Here is a 21051-nt window from a genome sequence, read left to right on the forward strand (position 1 = left end):
CATAAGAACATAAACGTTTTTCCTGGATTGACTGTGTGGGATGTACATAAGAAAGGAAACATACTCCTTGGATTGACTGTGTATGATATACATACGAACGGAAAATTTTTTCTGGGGATTCACCGTGTGGGGTGTACATACGAATGGAAACAATTGGGTTTCGATGCCTCGCTCGATCGCACACAAGCTCATTTGCCCCAGCCTGTGTTCCAGGAGGACTATCCCCGGCGGTTTCTGGGTCATGTGGGAAGGACCCTCCTATCGCCCACACTCACTTGGCGATGGTTCCAAATGCCGTCGCGGAAATGGGTTAAAACCCGTTTGTATAGCACTGACGCGTACCAGTGCTAGGTTTAGGGTCTCCGCTCGAGTCGCCCAAGTGTGGGCGACGCGGGGGGCCCCTAACACTGATAATGTGGTCAATGGGAGGGGATCCTACCAAAGCCCTTCGCGGAGTCTCAGTTTGACAGTGACGAGATCCATCCATCGTCTCCATCTTGGGGCCATTGCCAATGTTAGGAGAAAGAGAAAGAAACTCCAATGAATGGCCTGGTTTATTGGACACAATTAAGAAGCTAGACTAGTCCTAAACTACGAAAACAAATATCCATTTGTCCTAGTCGCCATAGGCAAGCCGAGGAGGAGAGGAGAGAGATCGACGGGGGAACGGGGCGACTTGAACGTCGAGGCAAGGGCGAGGGTTGGCGGCTGGTTACATATCTTAATAATTAACAATTGGAGTTTGAAAGAAATAAATGTATGTTGCACGTGTATGCCTTCTAGGATTTAAATAGATAGTTTCATATACCAGAAGTTTGTTGATGTTATTTGCAGAGAAAATTTGCAGGTTGGTGATCACATTATCACTAAATTGAAAATGAAGTTGTGCTATGTCATGGTAGTATCTTGTTGCTTTTAGGTTGGAATGGTCATTTGGATAATCTTGTTTCAGTGATCTTTTTATGTAGATGAATCCACTTCTCATGTTGTTTCTCTACTTCATTTTTTTGTTATTAATGATTAAATCGTTGAAGCGATGCGGTGCAAAGTGGAGCTCATGGCAAAGTGGAAAGAACCTAGTGGCAGAGGTGTTGTTTGACACACAGTCAGAGTCGGTCTCATCGGCCACACATTCACCACTATTTCTAAATACATAGAGTGAGACATAAAGTTGTTATACTTAGAGAAAACACACCACCTCAGAGCAAAAATGAAGAAGGATATGCCCAATGAGTGGTCGTCAGAGAGAAAGCAATTTTTCCATGACGAAAGGGGCAACTTCTCGCCACATGACTAAAACGACAAAATGAAAAATAGTATACCATTTAATCGCCATTGCCACATGTCCCTTTTTTCGTAACGGTACACTGTTTGAAAAATTAGCCATTTGGTTAATGCAATGGAAGGTTTTAAAACCATTTCTACAGGTTAATAAAAAAGATTAACATGACCCCAAATCTCTACGAGGCTTCTAAATATTCTCTCATTTATTTTTAGTTTCTCTAGACTTCGTGTGCCATTTATTTTCTATGTTTTGAATCCACGGGAGGCAAGGTATGTCTCAATAATGTGTTTCTATTTGCTTTTTTCAAGTGTTTTGAAGTTCCATACCCTTGAGCAGCCGTCGACAACGGACAAAAAATGTGTAAGAAAAAAATAGTACAAAAAGTGCTTGACTGCACATATAAAATCTAAAGATTAGGTATATGCAGCATTTTCGGTCATGACGGCGATAGACAGAAATGCCTCCTCGTCCGAAAAGAGGCCGGGGAGGAGAGGAGGAGGGGTCAACGGGGCGACCTGAACATCCAGGCAGGGGCGGGGTTGGCGGCTGGTTACATATTTCAATAATTTACTATTGAAGTTGAAAATAAATAAATGTAGGTTGTACTATACACCTGCTAGGAGTTAAATAGATAGTTTAATCTACCAGAAGTTTGTTGATGTTGTATGCAGGAATTTTGTGTATGTTATAGTAGTATCTTGCTGCTTTTAGGGTGGCATGGTCATTTGGATAATCTTGTTTGAGTGATCTGTTTATGTATGTGAATCCACTTCTTATGTTGTTTCTCGACTTCTTTTTTTGTTATTAATGGTTAAATAGTGAAGCGATGCGGTGCAAGGTGGAACTCATCGCAAAGTGGAAAAAATCTACCAACAGAGGCATTGTTTGACACAGTCAGAGTCGGTCTTATCAGCAAACCTTCACCACTATTTCTCAAATACATACAATGAGACATAAAGTCATTATGTTTAGAGAAAACACGCCACCTCGGTGTAAGAGCGAAGAATGATATGTCCAATGAGTGCTTGTCAGAGAGGAAGCAATTTTTTCATGACGAAGAAGGCAACTTGTCGCCATACGGCAAAAATGACAAAATGAAACATAGTATAGCATTTAATCCCCGTTGCCACATGTCCCCTTTTTTTTGTAACGGTACTTTATTTAAAAATTAGCCATTTGATTAATGCAATACAAAGCTTTAAAATCATCTATATTTGTTAATAAAAACATTAACACGACCTCAAATCTCTTTGAGGCTTCCAGTATACTCTCTCACTTATTTTTCGTTTCATCTAGACTTCATGTGTCATTTACTCCCTCCGTCCCAAAATATAAGAACGTTTTTGACATTATGCTAATATCAAAAACGTTCTTATATCTTGAGACGCAGGGAGTAGATCTTATGTTTCGAATTCATATGAGGCAAGGTATATATCTCAATAATGTATCTCTATTTGCAAGTAGTTTTTTGAGGTTCCATACCCTTTAGCAGCCGTCGGCAGCAGACAACAATTGCATAAGAAAAGAATAGTACACAAAAAGTGTTTGACTGCACATAGAAAATCTGAAGATTACGTTTATGCAGCATTTCCGGCCCTGACGGCGATAGACAGAAACGCCTCCTCGTCCGAAAAGAGGCCATCTCGTGAGCTTCCTCGCCTTCGCACGCGGACCGCCGGCACCGGCCACCACCACCGTCATGTTGCGCACAGCCGCTTCCCGCCTCCTCGTGCCCCTCCGGAGGCCCTCCCTGTCTCCGGCACCCTCCACGGCGGCCTGCACTCTGCGGCACCTCCGCCTCTTCTCCCCGCCGCCGCAGCCGCGTCGGGGTCCGGATGCGGAGGTGACGCCGGCGGAGGCGCGGCGTCTGGTGCGGCTCGTGGGCGTGGAGGCGCTCAAGAGGCGGCTGCGGGAGGACGGGCGGGGCGAGGTGGTCGGCTACGGGGAGCTCCTCGACGCCTGCGTCGAGGCCGGCGCGGCCCGCACGCGCGGCGAGGCGGAGGTGCTGGCCCGGGCCATGGATGACGCTGGCGTCGTGCTTCTCTTTCGGGACAAGGCGTACCTCCACCCCGAGAAGGTCAACATTTTGCTCTTGCTAGGTTTTTCTTCACTGGCACCTTCCCTCTTTCGTACCTAAACCTAACTAAACGAGGTGCTTTCACGACGATCTGTTCTCCGATTCCAATTGGCAGCATTTATTTAGTGATTCGAGTCCTTCTGCACGGAGAGATTTACTCGTGAAAGCGCAAACTTTTTGACTACTACAGTTTAGTAATATTTGCGAATTGGATGTTCTATGATCACTAATTTACCAGATCACTACATAGGTTGAATAGGTTGCAACTCAAAGCTGATCAAATTTGGTAGAAATACAGTGGCTTCAAATGCAATTTCATTCACCTCAGTTTTTATTTTCGGCCTATAATTATGTTGTAAGTGGGAAATGTATGTATTGGGGTCATGCATTCCCTGTTTGAACCGCTGCGCCATAGGGAGTCATGTAGACTGATTTGCTGGCCGAATCAATTAGATAATATTGACCACTGTTAAATTGCGGAATTGTGTTTAATTGCGTGGATGAACAACGAACAGTGGAAAGGACTAGTGTTGGGTATAATTGGGAGGTAACAATAATTTAGCTGAAGTAGCATATATTCAGCAGGTGCGTAGATTAATTTTATCAGAGTTATAAAAAACAAGATTGGACAATTCACCTCATGTGGTAGAAATAAGGGATCTCCCTTCTCTTCACCTACCCTGGTCAGAATAAGGACCTTAGAATCCTGTGAGCAGAAAAGTGGACATTGTGTTCCTATTTAGGTGATGCCTACACCAGTTAAAAGCATCCAAGCATCCACCTCACATGTGGGCAATAAATCCAAAAACTTTATCTTTATTCAACAAGGATTGCCTCATCAATAATTCAGCATAACGTTGTTTCTGTTGCTTTCATATGTGGGCAAGTGACAACTTTGAAATCTTTTGTGGTGATCGTTTATGTATGGTTGTGAGTTACTCCCTCTGTCCCACAATATAACACGTTTCTGCAAGCTAGCCTAGCTTGCAAAAACATCTTATATTATGGGACGGAGGGAATATCTGGTTTTTCTTATGCTATACGAAAAAAGGCGGACATGCAGTTCAATTTTCAACTGATATATTTATGGTCAATCACTGTTTTTAGGTTGTGGACCTGGTCAGAAGGGCGGTGCCGCTTGCACTCGCACCAGACAACGACACGAGAAAGGAAGAGTTTAAGCAGCTCCAGGAAAAGAAGGAAGAGATCGACAAGCTGGCACACAAGCAAGTCCGGCGAGTCCTGTGGACTGGCTTAGGGTTCTTCATGATCCAGGTTGGGATCTTCTTCCGTCTCACGTTCTGGGAGTTCTCATGGGACGTGATGGAGCCGATCGCCTTCTTCACGACCACCTCGGGGCTGCTGGTTGGCTATGCCTACTTCGTCATCACCTCAAGGGACCCGACGTATCAAGACTTCATGGAGAGGATGTTTGAGTCGAGGAGGAGAAAGCTTTGCGTGAAGCATGGTTTCAACATGGAGAAGTACCTGGAGCTGCAGAAACATTGCAAGTGCCCTCTGGAAGACCATCATTCTCAGGGGCATGACTCGCAACACCTGAGCTGAAGTTTCTCAGTTGTTTCTTGATGCTGACAGTGTCATCTCTAGCTTTTAGAAGAGCGGCCGTTTGCATTATCTTATACTGAGTTTGTATTACCAAAGTGATATATATATATTTACATAAACCAGCTGTCGCCTAACAGGTTAAACCTAAGAGTTTAAGCTTATTTAGCCCTGTGTGTATCAAGTGGGTGTGCGAGCTGTGGTTGTGGTCACAGCTCTGCAAGTGTTCAACTATCAATCTTGCAGCGCCGGCAAGGCCAGGGCTTGGGCTGTCAGCCCAATGCGGTGACAAGCTGACAGCCACCATCATCTGCACTTCGTTAGAGCATCTCTAATAGAATATACAAATTTGGAGATGTAAACAGGATACAAATTTGGAGATGTAAACAGGATACAAATTTGGAAATGTAAACAGGAGATGTAAAAATTTGCATCTTCAAAAAGTGCATTTTGCATCTTCAAAAAAAAGGCAACTCCAATAGATTATGTATATTTGTGATGTAAAAGTGCAACTCCAACAGATGATGCAAACGAAGATGTAAACTAGTTCAACGGCGGCATGGAGGTGGTGCGGGCTGCGGACTAAGCGGCAGCGACCGAGCACCGAAGGAGCGCCAACGGCCGAGCGATGAGGAGCGGCGCGGCGCTCGAGCCTTTGCCTTCAAATGTGGCAGCGGGAGCTCAAATGGCCAGCAGCATGGGCTCGAATTGGGCGGCGGATTAACAGCGGCGCGGGCTCAAATTGGGCGGTGGATTAGCAGCGGCGGGGCGGCGCAAGAAGCACGAATCAAGTGGCGGCAGCATGGAGGCGGGTGTGCGGCTCGAATCCAGAATCGGCGGGGTGGTAGGGGAGCTCGAATCAGGCGGCGGCGTCGTGGCGACGAAAAAACGACAGACGCAGCCGATTTTCTAGCGGAGGGCGGCGGATGTGCGGCTCGAATCCGCGGTGGCGGTGCGGCGGAGGAAGCTCAAACCTGGAGGCGACGTCGCGGTGACGAAAAAACAGGTGATGCAGCCGATTTTTAGGCCGAGGACGGCGGAAAAGCGATGGCACCGGCGACGGGGGAAGTCGGGTTGGCGCGCGGCTTTCAGTTTTGCATCTGTGTTTACATCTCCGACGGTTGGAGATGTAAATTTGTATCACGAGGTGTTGTATTTTACATCTTCGTGAGGTGGATCTATATCTTCTGTTGAAGAGGGATTTGGGGACCTTGAAAATGAATTTAGTTATTTTTACATCAACATCATCTATTGAAGATGCTCGTTGCATATTTCGTAACAAGATATTGAAGCCCTAGGTTTTCTCTTATCCTTGGCCACCGCAGCTCATCCAATCTAGATTGATTTTCTTCTTGTTGTTCTTCTTCCCTGACTAACTCTCGGCCTCCTTTCCCTGATTGATTCTCGGTCTCCTTTCGATACAGATAGGTTTGTTCCCCGTCGATTTGTTGCTTCCCACCACCACCCATCAATTTACTGCTGCTCCACTCTCGCAACCTTGCCTGGCTGCTCTTCCCGTCAGCAGTCGTCCCAGCACGTCCTCATGTTCCACGAGGCCGCGGGCTAAACTCCAACCATTTTGTCCACGCGCCAAACGGACACAAAAATCGGCCCAAATAAACGTGCGTCCGCCTTTTATCCGTCTGTTGACCCATTTCCAGTCCAAATTTAGACCTCGTTTGCATCGATGCGGAAACAAGGAGGACGCGCGCGATGCCTGCCTACTTCTCTTCCTGGCCCGCTAGTCGGTGGCACATAGGCCATTCTCTTCCTCCCATGGACAGCCAGCACACCCGGCTGCCCCACCCCGTCGCCACCACCACCCAGTTCTGGTGCCTAGGCCACCCGTCCGCGCCCACATACCTCCCTCGCAGCACGCCACCTTCCAACGTCGCTGCCACCACCGCCTCGCCACATCGTGGCAACTTCCCTGACATCGCCGCCAACACCACCTCGCCCACGTGCCCCCGGCCCTTCCTGAAGCGGACAAAAGTGCAACGACCTCGCTCGTCTGACGCCGCCACGCTTGTCGGGCGCCGCCAAGGCCAGCTACCTGGTCCAGAGGAGGCGCGTGGCGCTTCACCGGTCAGCTTCTTCGACGATGCCCGCAAGCTATTCGACGGTTTTGCTCGCAATGTACAAATGGACTCCGCCGACGAGTTCTTTTTCCACAATTTCATTTGCGACTCTGGTGACTCTTCATCCGACAATGAGGAGCTTGCAGCTGCTGTGTTGGTCGTCCATGACCACCTTAGTAGGCAGCAGCCGATGTTCCGGGGCTCGATCCCGGGGCACACTCCAGCGTTGGATCGCAACCGAGAGAGCGGTCATTTCCTACTCTGGAAGGACTACTTCGAGACACCCAACCCGCTCTTCAAACATTACCTATTCCGGCGGCATTTTTGTATGGCTAGGCATGTTTTCAACCATATCCGGGAGGGAATGGTGGCATACGATAAATATGTCTGAGTGCAAGGAGGATGCCCTTGGGAAGATTGGCTTCTCCTCTTATTAAAAATGCACTGCAGCTATTCGGATGCTTGCATACGGAGTTTCCGGTGATCTCATTGATGAGTATGTCCGTATGAGCGAGTGCACATGTTTAGAGTCCATGTATAAGTTCTGCAAGGCTGTGATAGCAGTGTTTGGCCCTGAGTAATTGAGAGAGCCAAATGTTGCAACAACCCGCTTGTTGGTGATGAATGCCAGCAGGGGCTTTTCGGGGATGCTTGGTAGCATAGATTTTATGCACTGGGAGTGGAAAAACCGCCCTTCTGCTTGGCAGGGGCGGCAAGGGGCCATGTTAAAGCTCGCACCGTCATACTCGAGGCCATGGCATTACAAGATCTCTGGATTTGGCACTCTTTGTTCGGCATGGCCGGATCTCACAATGATATCAATGTGCTTCAACGCTCTCCGGTGTTTGCAAGGCTTGCCGAAGGCAACTACCCGAAGGTCAATGTTAACATCAATGGCCACAACTACAACGAAGGATACTACCTAGCTGACGATATTTATCCTCAATGGACTACTCTGATGAAGACAATCTCCAATCCTGTAGGAGAGAAGAGGAAGAGATTTGTCCAAGAGCAAGAGAGTGCTAGGAAGGATGTGGAGCATGCCTTTGGTGTTCTGCAATCTTGATGGGCAATCGTTTAGTATCCTGCTAGAATTTGGAGCACTAAGTTGTGGGAGGTAATGACTGCTTGTGTGATCATGCAGAATATGATCGCAGAGAATGAGCGTCCGGAACGTATCTATGACCAAGGGTTTCAGTTTCAGAGTGACAATGTTGTGCTTGAGCATGGAGGAGCAGCAACGTTTGCACGGTTCGCCTAATTTCATCATCAAATGCGTTGTTGTGAAACTCACATTTAGCTGCAAAATGATTTGATTGAGTATATGTGGGTTCATGTTGGCAACCAATAGATGTATCTTTTCTTAAATGTATCTGAGACAATTTAATTTTTATTTGTCTTGTAAACTATGATATAATTGTTTGGTTGTAAAACTGTGTAAGATATTTATATTTTTTTTGAAAAAAACACGTCCGCAAGTTGGGTGCACTGCCAACCCAAACGCAAAAGGGGGCGGACGACAAAAATCATCAGCACCTTGGAATTGCTCTAACGTTTGCCATTTCAAAGGCTTGCACCATTATTGGAGTGAGCAAACCTCTGCGAACTGAATTTTTGACAAAAAGGACCCCTTGACCAGCGAAAATGTCAAAAAAGACCACCCATGGACAAAAATGTCAAAAAAGACCATCTACACCGTGGCGGCAGGTGCGCCAGCCGACACGTGGCACCTGCCGCCACGGGATCCGGCGGCAGCACCTGCCGCCACCGGCTTAGGCGGCAGCCTCAGCTGCATAGAATTTTGACCGACGACGCATGCGAAAACGGAACGGGCTGGCGACATGGCACCCGCCGCCCCGCTCTCTGGCAGCAGCCTGTGCTGCTTTTCTGTTGGGCCATAGGTGGCAGACGCTTTGCTAGTCGAGATGCACTGGCCAGATGCCTTTTCTGTTGATTGAGTTAGACTAAACACCTCAGTCGGTCAGTCCTGTATTTAGGATTAATCCAGATGACTCCACATAGCACAGGGCAACGAGAGAGAGATGGGTGCACAGAAAACAAAACGGCAGAGGCACCACGGCCAGCAATGCGTCTGCCACACTAAGAACCAACGGACGTGCCGTTTGGCGTGAAAAGCAGCACAGGCTGCCGCCAAGGAGCGTGGCGGCAGGTGCCACATCGCCAGCCCGTTCCGTTCTTGTGTGTGCCATCGACCGAAATTCTGTGCAGCTGAGGCTGCCGGTCGAGCCAGTTGCGGCAGGTGCTGCCGCCAGATCCCGTGGCGGCAGGTGCCACGTGTCGGCTGGTGCACCTGCCGCCACGGTGCAGGTGGTCCTTTTTGACATTGTCGCTCGTAGGTGGTCTTTTTTGACAATTTCACTGGGCAGGTGGTTCTTTTTGACGAAAAATCCTGCGAACTCGCGCAGAGCAAACATCAACCGCAGTTCCAGAACCAGGATAAAAAAATGTAGCAAAGCTCCACAAAAGCAGAGAAATTAGATTGCGATGGATAACAGGAATTTGGCTTTCTAGTGTGAAAACAGAAATGTCAGCACAACAATTCTCACACTGAGTACATGAGGTAAAGTACTGGTTTCCTCATGTAAACCCTTGGTTGACTACAGCTATGCGCCCACTTGTTCCAATATTCAGACATTACAACTTTTTTGGCCAACGATAACGCTGGGAAATATTTGTCCAAGGCAACATGAAAGTCACCGCACTTCAATGATTTATGGAAGAATAAGGGGGTTCCAATGTTCATGCTGTTTCCTATTAGTAATGGACTATTGGCTGGCCCAGTAAGTGTTACTGGTACAGATTACTAGCTGCATCACGTTCTTGTCTGATACTGATCTCACCATCGGTGTTGTATCTGAAAGGGGAACAACAATAATATAACACGTCAGTGTCAGCGGCTAGAGAAACATAATTGTAAACTAATATGCCAGCAACTGCATTGCTTTACTTCTTATCTTGACACTGCTGGCAACCAGTTCCTTATCTGAAGGGCATGAATTAACTGGTAAGTTTTCAGATGTTTCCATCTCCAATTGTTTGCTGCCATCATCAGCTGAGAAAATAATATTGTTAATAATTAGTTTCAGCATCATAGCAAAAGAAGTAATTTCTAGTAGCTGCCAGAAATTTCAAGAATGTTTGCCGCGTGATGTCTCAAGAAAATTCTGAACATAATGGAAATTCACGAGCATGGTATGAAAAGGTTCTCAGAATAGTTCTGAAGAAAGTGGCGTAGAGTTGAACACTGGGAAATCCTACTACAAAATACACCAAGCACCTATGTCCATGTAACAATGACTGGTATTTTCTTGCTAACAAATCAGTGCAATGAAAGATGAATACCAGGTGCAATAAATTAGCTCCATTCAGAAATAGACGGCATTTTAGAAAGCAAGCAAATTCTTACTTTGACAGGTAAAAATAATATAAAATATCTATTTTCGATTGTGTAAAATTTAACCAACATATTCATATAAAATATAACGGTCAAACTTGCATACTGGAGACCATGCTCATGTATAAATGGTGTTTATTTATTAACTTAAGTAGTAACAAATTTGACTAGATAACCATGCAAATAAAGGGTAAAACTAAATCAGGTATTTCTCCAGAATTAGCACATTTTGAACTTCCAGTATCTTATTCTGCTTAAATGGGTGTGTGTAAACCAATCAGAAGGTTACATATACACGGAAATGGATTTATAAGTATTTAACAGAAACAAGCCATTTCAACTTGTCAGAAATGCTTGACTGTCATTGGGCAAATAAAGGATTACAGGCGCCACAGGACTAACCAGCTTTCTTCTCAGCCTTCTTGAACCGTCGATCTTTCTTTCTATCACTATTTGATGGCTTATTGTACAAATCCTTGTACTTTTCAAGCAAATCCTTCTTCTCTTCTAATAGACCAAGCATTTCATATGCAACTTCAACTTTCCGTATATATTCTTTACTAGGACACTTGCGACCACATGCTTCAAGGGCACCGAAAAGCTAAGCCATCAGAGAAGGCAAGGAATGGTAAGATAATATTAGAAATTACCAGCCAATAACGTGAAGGAAAAGAGTAGATAGAGTCAGTGAAGAGTAGAAGACGTTCGAGGTCCATACCTTGATAAGCCTATCTAGCATATTGTTTCTGTAGTAAATTGCCAACATAAGACCGCAGAAACGCCAAGGAACTGAATGCAGGTCATGGGCTATTTTCTTCTCCCAAATTTTATGTGCTTCCTCTGCTCTGTTGTCCTTCTCAAGTGCACGCACTAATTGCTCGTATGTTCTGATGGTATTTCCTTGCCCTTTGCTCAACATCCATTTTATTACCTAAGTTTATAGTTGGCAGAAATTTAATTCATACTGTATAAAAGATAAATTCAATAAAAATAAATTAAATTATAATCTGCAATACTTGGACAATTCTATGCCATTGTTCCTCCTTTTCAAGAGCTACAATTGCTTGCTTTAATGAGGCGAGTGGAAAGTCCTGCTCAAAGGCGATCCATGCATCAAGGGTGCTGTAAACAGCTTCTTTTGAGTCTTCAAGATCAAGAAGCTGCAATTTAGAGATAACAGTAGTTAATTAATTTGTTCCGGTGGCTAACTGCCAGCAATAAATAAAATCTCTAGTTGGGTTTCACATCTTATCCATACTGTGTTCTCTACATAAATAAAGGCTGCAATTTGTGTACTGAGGTGAATCCCAAAATTTCCTACTCTAGCCCAAAGTGCTATTTTTGTGTACCCAGTACTGCATGCTAAGCTGCATATGATAAGTCATTCCGTTGTTGAAACCAAGATAATGTTTGGTAAAACCTACTTACTTGTAAACAACTAAGCATATTGCAATGAATAAGCTACTAAAAGTTTTTAGGGACAACAGTTGCTAGTTGATTACATAGTGCAAGCTCATTACTTGCCTTGAAGGCGCAAGAAAACTTTTTATAGTTCATATTTGGTATATAACAAGTGAAATTGCACTTCTGCAACAACATTTTGATTGTTAGTTATTACATACAATCCTTTAAATTATGCGAACATGTGATTCGGAGCTCTACAGGCACCAGCTAAAGTATAAGTACCGTTGACGCATGATAAACTCAAAAGACAGAAAAGATAATATTAAGACTATCTTTATGTAATGACATACAGTGTTGGTAAGGAATTTCCTTTTTTCTGCTGATGAAAGGGTGTGCCCAACCGGCCCTTTTTTCAACCCCCTTGTGCTCTTTTGTATGCGATCAATGATTGCATCATTATCCTGTGAAGCAAAATCAAATTACTTAACCTGTTGTCCATCATATTCTTGGGATTAACAGCATGAGGCTATAAAAAAGTGTAAGGCCACATGTGAAGCACAGGGCTAAACTCTGTCGAAATACCTTCACGGCCGTACTTGGCTTCTTCAACTCCTTTTGCCGATACCCTCGACGACCATTGGTAACTTTATCATCTGTAGAGAAATTCCTGGTAGCATGCTTGCCGCACCAACCTGCCATGGATTGATATTTCATCAAAGGCGCCAATCATCTAGAAGAAAATGAAGGGTGATTCAATATGGCGAAGTGAAAGAAAGGTCTTGCATGAAACAAACGAGAGTGACTCGGCGTGTAAACTCCATCCCCTGCACAATGCAGACAATATTATTTGGAGAAGTCAGAGGTGAAAAAAGTTTTACTTTCTCAAAAGTTATCTTGTCATGGAATGGAATTAGAGGCAGTGAAGCAAGCAGAAAGCTTAACTCACGTGCTATAAGCTTATAATTGTGCCACTCAAATTTAGAAAAGTGTAATATTGCACCAGAAATGGAGCAAGAACGCCACCAGCTAACCGATAAGGAGCAAGGATGCTTTTAAAGTAAGGGAACGTTTTGACAGCGGATTGGATAAAAGGGAGCAAATCTCACGAGTATGCAGTGGCAGGGTCGGAGGGAGCGAAGCTGGCGATCGGTAGGCGGCGCAGAATGCCGGAGGATCGCCGGAGATGGCCAAGCATGGCTGCGAGAGGAATGAAAGCCCCTTAATCAGTGGCGGAGCTATAAACAAATTGCTGGGCGGCCAAGCTAAAGAAGAACACATTTCAATTCTGAATGTTGTCATTAATAACTATCATGTAAACAACAATGGATTTACATAAACTGTAAACAACAATGGCTTTGCATAAACTGTAAACAACAAGACATTCAGTGATTTATTTATGCTACCACAGACGAATAAACGATAGCCTAACGCTTCATTTGGATGTCTCCATTGGAGAGCTCCGTATTGAATTGGTCTGAATTCCAAATCAGTGAGGAAATGAAATGGCACGAATACGAATTCACCTGTTTGGTTGTCCAGTGAATTGGCCCTTGAAATGCCTCCGAGATTTCAATACCAGATCATGTTTGGATGACAAACTTTGGAATTAACAAACAACACGTACTCTCAAATTCGAAACAATAAACTTTATGAGACATGGCAGGAAACTTAATACCCATACTGAACACTTGTCTACATTCTCTTGATTATGAAATCAGACATCTCGGCAAAAATATTTTAATGGCTGAACTTTGGTACTAACATCTGATGTAAACATTATAAAATTAGCTAATCAGAGAGGGATATGGAGGGAGGAGGAGAAGAGGAGGTAGGCTATGGCCATGCTGGAAGAGTAGAAGAATTCATACAGGGAGCGGACATGGAGTAGAGAAGCAGAGGAGCTGCAGCTCTGTCAAGCATGGTGCAGAAAGAGGGGGTGTACAGGAGGACGGAGGGGCATGGCATAGGGGGACGTGGATCCAGGGGGTCAGGGCGCGGCTGATCCAGAGGGGGGCGCGGCTGATCCAGAGGGGGGCGCGGGCTAGAGGTCCCGGGCCGCCGCAGACCTCCATCTTGGTCGCCGACCGGCGCTGGGATGGGATGTGGTACGGGGATGGGATGCGGCGCGGTACGGGGATGGGACGCGGTACTGGGGTGGGGCAGAGGAAGAGGGAACGGGGAGAAACGACACCTGCGCAGCCGCCGATGCTCGTGGTGGTCGGCGCCGCCGAGCTCCTAGGTCGCGGCCGACCTCCCTACTCTTCGGCCCTGTTTGGATACTCTAACTCGGTTAAAGGTTAGAGTTAGATTCTAACCCAGAACTAACTCTAACCAAAAAATAGTACAAAATCTAGCTATGAACTAAGGACGCGTCTAGTGGGCGGCCGGCCGCCCTGGGATCGCTAGCCAGCGGCCACCCGAAAAAAAAAACCACCTGGTTCCCCCTCAAGCGAAAAGAGGAAACAGTCCCCCACTCGCCCACTCGCCCACGTGGTCCCTGCCCGTCGGAGCGAAAAAGGCAACTGCCCCGCCCACCAGCTGGCCGCGGGATCACGTGCACCCTCCTCGCCAAACCATGCCCTGCGGGATCACGTGCACCCTCCTCGCCAAACTACGCCCTGGCTATCTTCTTCTTCCTCACGAAAGAAGGAGGATCTGCCCAGGTTGCAGAATCCACTCCATCTCTCGCCCCCACGCCTCAGCCCCACCAACGCTGCCTTCTTCTTCTTCTGCACGCCAGAAACAGATCCAAACGCAATCGCCCCCAGCCCTTCTTCCTCCTCCTACACAGCCGCCATGGGAGCCCCAAAGTAGAAGGAGCTGCTTCAAGATCTAAAGGGCAGGGTGGTCAGAGCCATACCAGGCAGTAAGATCGAGCAGGTAAGCCCCCTCTGCACCTCTTCACTTCCCCCTTCTTCATGGATCCATGGAGAATCTGCTTCAAAAAAGAGGTGAATCTGGCACATCACACCAGATGTTAAACATGCTGGATGTGTTAAACATGCCAAAAACTACCACCTGGATGTGTTAAAACAAGCCAACTAAAAACGAGTTATCTGGCCAATTAAAACATGATTAAAGCCAACTTCTAGTTATTATTTGCAAAATGAACAAAAAATTGACTGCCCAATGCTTTGTTGAACATGTGCAACGAAAAATTCATAAATGTGCAACTAAAACATGGCTCAAAACTCCTTAGTAGGTGAAAGGCCTCCCTCAAATGGTCAACGAAAAGTGCTACAGAACAAAGATGAGGGTAAAAAGAAGGTTTTGGAAAAACTTACAGAAAACCTCAGTGGCATAACAACCTTCTTTGACCCTTCTGGTAAGTTATCCATGATGTGTAAGATTCCAGTCTCAATAACAATTTTTGACAACCATTGAACCGGCTTCATCGAATCAACTAACTCCTTTAAAGAAATGTAGAAAGCACCATACCTAATTATCTCAGGGCTGATTTTTTTTGAAAGCAATAAAAAGACAAGTTAGCTCGAAGGGTCACAGCAGCAAAAAAAATGTGCATGAAAATGAAAAAAGAACAGTGTGCAACTAAAAGTCCTGTTCTGTGCAACATACTATGCTTTCTGTGCAACTAAGTGGCTGGTGCTATGCAACTGAAAAAGATATGTATGTAGGCTGTGGGGAGTTAGTTTACCTGGTAGCTCCATCATTTGCTCCTTTGTGATGCCTGACCCAATACAAGAGGGCAGCGTAAAGCTTGTTCACTACCTCATTGGTGCTGAAAGTCTTGTTCTTGTTGTAGTCGATGAATGGAGACCTTTGAGATGCTGCGGGCCTTCTTACCCTCCTCTGTCTTCGTGCAAGAGGTGGCCCCGAAGAACTGCTCGTGCCAAGTTCTGGTTCTGCGCATATCGGGGTGTGGCAATTCTCTGGTAAACCAACATCTAGTTCTTGAGCTATTGCCTTGCCAACATCAGCAGCATCACATCCTTCATTCACAGCTGCTGGGTCTAACTCACACTCATCGATGCTAATCACACCGGCTTCCGCTGTATCTACTACTGGAGCATCACCATCTATGCCGAGGTCAAAAGATGGTGCATCGCAGAACCCATCATCATGATAAGAGTTTGATCTTCGTAAGGGTTCAAGGACCAGGGCATCTCCTTGCGGCACAAACATGGGTGCATCATTCACTGACTTGGTTTGCAATAGTGTTGTAGTTGGCGGCCTTGGAGGCTTGCACCTACTTATAATGTCGAACACCTCCTCTTGTGTTAATGGTTGCTGAAAGACAACTCTTGAGGACGACACTTTGATAGTTGGATCACCTCCTTTTGTGTTTGGCATTGAAGCATCTCTATCAGTAGGCACCTTGGGACTTGCAGTTGCAGTGGTGCCTTCCTGACCAGCTGTGGTGGTTTTGACTGTGACCATACCGCTAACTGACACATCAGTTGGCACACTGGTATCTGTAGTTGGCATCTTTCCAGTCTGAGTTGGCAGCAACCTGGCAGAGCTTGGCACCCTTGCATCAATGGCTGCGGCTCGCAGCTCTCTCTCGTCTCTGAACCCCGAATCTTTTGTGGCCTGTTCCCCCTTTGCGCCCCTGGCAAACTTGACAATCTTCTGCTTAGGTGGTTTTGGTGGGACTGTTGAAAGGGGAGTCTTCCCCTTGATCTGTTGAACTTCTCTGACATTGGTTGGCTCTCTGCTCACTACTGTTGGCATATCAGTTTGAAGCACAACTTCCTTGACCATATTTACTTCAGCATCTTCACTCACCATCTTCTCCTTGGTTTGAGGCAACTGCAGATTCTTCTTCATTGAAACTGCTTTACACTTCTGGACCATATGAGGGTTTGCCGTGGATGTTGCCTTGCTCTTGCTAGAGCTTAGGTCTGGGAGCTGCTTTAAATATTCCTTGTATTTTTCCTTTGAATGAACCCAGTCAAGACCCTTTCCTGCTTCCTCCATGTCAATTTGATTCTTTTCAGCTTTAGTTGATAAGAACAGGCTCTTGTCAATGGCAAAGTTGATCTTCTCACACATATCTTTGTCGCTGAAATCTGGCACGGGAAAGGTGGTTGGCAAAGCTGGCTTCAAGTTGCAGAGCTTGAACATATCAATGCTTCCCTGAGACTCTGCTTCGTCATTTTTCTTTGACTTTGGCAAATCCTTGTCTTTCCAGCAAGTCTTGTCAATCAACAACTGTAGTGTGCTCCTGCTACTCAATGAATTGCTGCTGCTCGCAGGGGTGGCGTGAATGCTAGTCCTCCTGGATGTGTTGCCACCTGTACCACCAGAACCAGGAGCGTTGTCATCATCATCGTCATCGCTGCTGTCGCTGCCTCCATTGGATCCCCCTTTATCATCACCATAATCATCCTCGTCTTCTTCATCCTCGTCTTCTTCCCTCTCACTGCCATCAGCTGCTGCGCCTTTGCCTTCTCCCCTCTCACTGCCATCAACTGCTGCCCCTTTGTCCCCGTCCCCCTCTCTGGCCTCACCTTCTTCTTCCTCCTCCTCTGCATCACTATCTTCTTCCTTGTTCTCCTCCTCTCCTTTGTCCTCTTCTTGTTTGTCCTCCTCCTCCTCCTCCTCCTCCTCCTCTTCCTCCTCATCCTCCTCCTCCTCTGCATCTTCTTCATTGTCATCCTCATCCTTGTCCTCCTCCTCTGATTCATCCGCATCTGTCTCCTCATCATCGTCAGCATCTATCGCTGCTCCCATTTCCTCATCTTCTTCTGAATCATCCTCAACAAATTCTTCTTCTTCTTGTATAGTTGACCGCCATCTCTTTCTTTTTGGAGCACGGCGTGATGCCCCAGTTTGCATTGATGGCTGCTGTACGTAAGGATCAATATCTGGTTCCTCGTCATCAATCTTGGCAACTTCTTCAATGAAGGTGCCAACCTGTTCAGTTACAGCCTTGCATAGCTCATTGACCACTTTCGCAATTTTTGCCTTTTTCTGCATCAACACAAAAAAGATTCAGTACTGATTCAGTTAGAAAAAATAATAAAAAGTAAAAATGTCTGTAACTGACCATGATGTGATAAGCAAAAACGACTAATACGCACTTTCTGCCCAACTAAAAAACATGATTCTAGCCAACTACACATGCACTGTGGCACAAAGTAAAAACCATGCATTTCTGCCAAAAGTTGATGACAATGGTTGTAAATGAACACTTTGACTATCCAAAAGAACATGTGCAACTACAAAAGCTTATATGTGCAACTGAACATACATCACAGCCAACTAAATTCTGAATTTTCGCAACTACAAAAGTTATACATGTCCAACTGAATATACATCCCAACCAATAGAAAAAATATTGGTAAGTGATACAAGTTTATGTATGCAAAACACTAACCTGCGGATTGTATGTTATTGGTAACTTGGATGCCACAAATGCTTCAGCTTGCAAAATTCCACCAAATAGTGGTGTCTGCTCCGTGCCTCTATACTCCTCTTTAAGCTGATGTAAAAAAAAGAGAAACAGAAAATAACAAGGTTATCAAAATAGATTTGTGTGTTGAATGAAACCACACATTACAACCTGTGCAACTACAAACAAGATACTGGGGTAGACAAATTCAACTATACATATATGCAACTGAACAAAGACACAAAAACTGTGCAACACACATGGCACCTAAAAAAAAGTTCCTACCAACTGATGCAACACATCTGTGCAACAAGATTAGTAAAACTGTGCAACTTAAAAAAGATAGTGTGCCAATTTAAAATGAACATGTGTGCAGATTGCCAAACTTAAAGTTATAATCTGTGCAACTACATGCATTGTTGTGCCAACTGATGACAATTTTCTGTGCAATTTCCAAAAAGAGTGACCAGACATCAAAAGAACATAGAAGGAAGACACTGTTGGAAAAAAACAAAAAAGAACTCACTTGTAATTTGCCGAACACACCAGGAGAGATAGTATCCTTCTTGATCACCTTGGCAATTAGAGTACTATCCCATGCATTCGATCGTATCGCGCAGTTGCTTACTGGGATGTCATGTACGAGCGCATCAAGGTATAGTATCTGCACCAGACCCAAACAAAAGAAAAAGCCAAGTTCAATTATTGTTATGAGAATTTCAGCAAACTATAACTGCACAGAAAGAACAGGAACAGATGGAAAAAAGTGGTCGTTTTCACTAACCATCAAGTGATACAAGCAGCAGCAAACAGTTTGCTTCTCCTGGTCCATGTTCCGGAAAGCTTCGTTAATGTGTTCTGCTACAAAGAGGCAGATGTTTGTATTCTTTAGCATTTGATGATCTAGCACAAGTCCATAACACTTTGGGCTGAGCTTCAAGGCCGTGGTTGGTGCTAGAAAAGTACTGAAGGCAATCGCAAGCCAGGCCATAAAAAATGTGTCATCCGTTCTTCCAGCCATATGCTCAATCATCTTGAGCCATGTAGTGATCTGGGGATGAGAATTTCCAGTTATGTTGAAAGCCTGTCTGAATCTCCTAGTGGCATCCTTGTCAACTAAATATCTGACTTTTGGACCCTTGTTTGGGAGATCAAATACCCTCTGAACACTGTCAGCATCGACACGGATCCTTCCCCTTCCTGGGAAAACCATTTCAGAGGTCTGTGGCTGGTAGGACTGCACCAGAAACTTAGTGAGGTCCGCTGGAAGTGTGTCTGATAAGTTCAATAGCCCCCCGACCGACCTCGAAACTAGCTCTGATTTCTGTAGTGGAGTTAGAGAGGCGTTGAAATTTGCAAAGCGCGCTGGTGATGCCCTTATCCTGCCTGCTTGTGATGGTCGCTCCACATCTTCCCCTGGATACACCTCAACTCCTTCACCGCTGCCCTGTTGATTAGAAAATGAAAGCATTACACAAACATTAAACACAAGAGAAAAAACAAGAATGAAAAAAAACTAGCAATCATCATTTGGATCAGTATTAGAATGAGCTATATATTCATAAAATGGATCATGCCAACTAATATGATGTATTTGTGCAACTAATAAAGCTCATGAGGACAACTGCAAAGACTGCCATTGTGCAACTGAATGTGCAACAATAAAACAGTAAATAAAAAAAGAACGAGACCTGGCAGCTACAAAAAGTTCTAGTGTATGTGCAACAATAAGAAATGATATTGCAACACAAGAAAAACAGTAACTAAAAAAAAGGTTTGCAAAGAACTATTCAAATAGCTCATAAAAACACACAAAAAACCCGCATACCTCAGCATCTGCTGTGGAAGATGCGACAGCTTCTCCAGCAACTGTTGCCTGCACAAAAAAATGACCACTGATGTCAACTATGAAAAGATGCCAACTAGTGAACTACAAGATGCCAACTAATGCCAACTAATGTCAACTGTATTTAAATCAAAATGACTAGAGATGTCAACTACAAAAAGGTTGTTATTGACAGACTAAAAAACAAAAAATAGTGTTCCGAACTGCTGCATAATTTCATCACTATCTAAAAAAGGCGAGAAAAAACACTTATATTTGAGATTTTACTTACCCTAGAAGATGACTCAGCTCCCTTGCCAAGTGTTGCACGTCTAGTCCGCTTTACAACACGGAACTGATCAGCATCCTAAGAAAAAAACATGAGCATGGGAAAAAACAAAAAAATGTTATATGACCCAAACAAAACCAAAAAAATGGACTTGTGTCATCAACATGCCACTTACCTCAACATCCTCTCCCTGCTCAACACTCTGCGCAGGGCGTGGCTGGCGATTAGCAGGACGCTTCGAGTTCCGACGAAGAGGTTGACTTCCAGAACGCTAATTAAGCAACCAAAAGAAAACATGAAAAAAAGACATTAGCATACATGCATAAGTTGAAAAACAACTCAAAAACAAAAGAAAAAAAGTGAATAAAAATACATCTCCTTCATTGCCACCCGCATCTCCTCCTATTATAACCATTTTTTCCCTGCGGAAGGAAATACAACAAAAAAACATAGTTAGAAGATGTGGACAACCAACTACTACAATCATGCAGCCAACTGGGCAGTAAACCTTGTGCAAACTGGACATCAAATAAGCCAACTAACTTTTTTCTGCCTAATTATTACTTGCCAACTGTGACAAGTAATACCTAGATAGAAAAAAGTTAAGTAAAGGCAACAAGCTCAGTGAGATAACTTATTCTGAAAAAAGCGTCCCTAGTTGAACATGAAGGGAGACACATGAAAACAACCACATCCACAACAAAAGACTTGCACACTGAGAAAAATTAAAATGGAAAATTGGCAAGCATTGGTACTAATT

The 21051-nt window shown here is 44.8% G+C and overlaps 2 protein-coding genes across 5 annotated transcripts; one reads left to right on the forward strand and one right to left on the reverse strand.

Annotated features, from left to right (window-relative positions):
* The first annotated feature begins 2826 nt into the window (after positions 1–2826).
* On the forward strand, positions 2827–5093 carry LOC123091574 (calcium uniporter protein 6, mitochondrial). The gene is made up of 2 exons (XM_044513120.1): positions 2827–3362; positions 4470–5093. The coding sequence occupies exons 1-2, from the start codon at positions 2985–2987 to the stop codon at positions 4926–4928; spliced, it is 837 nt and encodes a 278-aa protein (XP_044369055.1). The 5' UTR covers positions 2827–2984; the 3' UTR covers positions 4929–5093.
* Positions 5094–9511: 4418 nt separating this feature from the next.
* LOC123091573 (pentatricopeptide repeat-containing protein At4g18975, chloroplastic) lies at positions 9512–14166 on the reverse strand. Of its 4 annotated transcripts, none has more exons than XM_044513116.1 (10): positions 14014–14166; positions 12929–13019; positions 12606–12646; positions 12405–12514; positions 12173–12283; positions 11435–11578; positions 11137–11349; positions 10821–11019; positions 9972–10076; positions 9512–9878 (listed from the first exon to the last, which is right to left on the reverse strand). In XM_044513116.1, the coding sequence occupies exons 2-10, from the start codon at positions 13015–13017 to the stop codon at positions 9790–9792; spliced, it is 1101 nt and encodes a 366-aa protein (XP_044369051.1). In that variant the 5' UTR covers positions 13018–13019; positions 14014–14166; the 3' UTR covers positions 9512–9789. The 4 variants fall into 4 exon arrangements, with proteins under 4 accessions (XP_044369051.1, XP_044369052.1, XP_044369054.1 ...); XM_044513117.1 differs by lacking the exon at positions 14014–14166 and adding an exon at positions 13346–13954; XM_044513119.1 differs by lacking the exon at positions 12929–13019 and having other exon boundaries at positions 12405–12646; positions 14014–14137.
* Between the last annotated feature and the right edge of the window lie 6885 nt (positions 14167–21051).

Source organism: Triticum aestivum, chromosome 4B (genome assembly GCF_018294505.1).
Source record: "Triticum aestivum cultivar Chinese Spring chromosome 4B, IWGSC CS RefSeq v2.1, whole genome shotgun sequence".
NCBI lineage: Eukaryota > Viridiplantae > Streptophyta > Magnoliopsida > Poales > Poaceae > Triticum > Triticum aestivum.

Bases quoted from the DNA above. Each gene is read 5' to 3' on its own strand.
- LOC123091574 (XM_044513120.1), top strand. From the start codon at position 2,985: ATGTTGCGCACAGCCGCTTCCCGCCTCCTCGTGCCCCTCCGGAGGCCC. The intron at 3,363-4,469 runs GTCAACATTTTG...CACTGTTTTTAG, and splicing joins CGTACCTCCACCCCGAGAAG to GTTGTGGACCTGGTCAGAAG.
- LOC123091573 (XM_044513116.1), bottom strand. From the start codon at position 13,017: ATGCTTGGCCATCTCCGGCGATCCTCCGGCATTCTGCGCCGCCTACCG. The intron at 12,647-12,928 runs GTGAGATTTGCT...TGCATTGTGCAG, and splicing joins GACCCTGCCACTGCATACTC to GGGATGGAGTTTACACGCCG. The intron at 12,284-12,404 runs GTATTTCGACAG...TTTGCTTCACAG, and splicing joins AGCCAAGTACGGCCGTGAAG to GATAATGATGCAATCATTGA.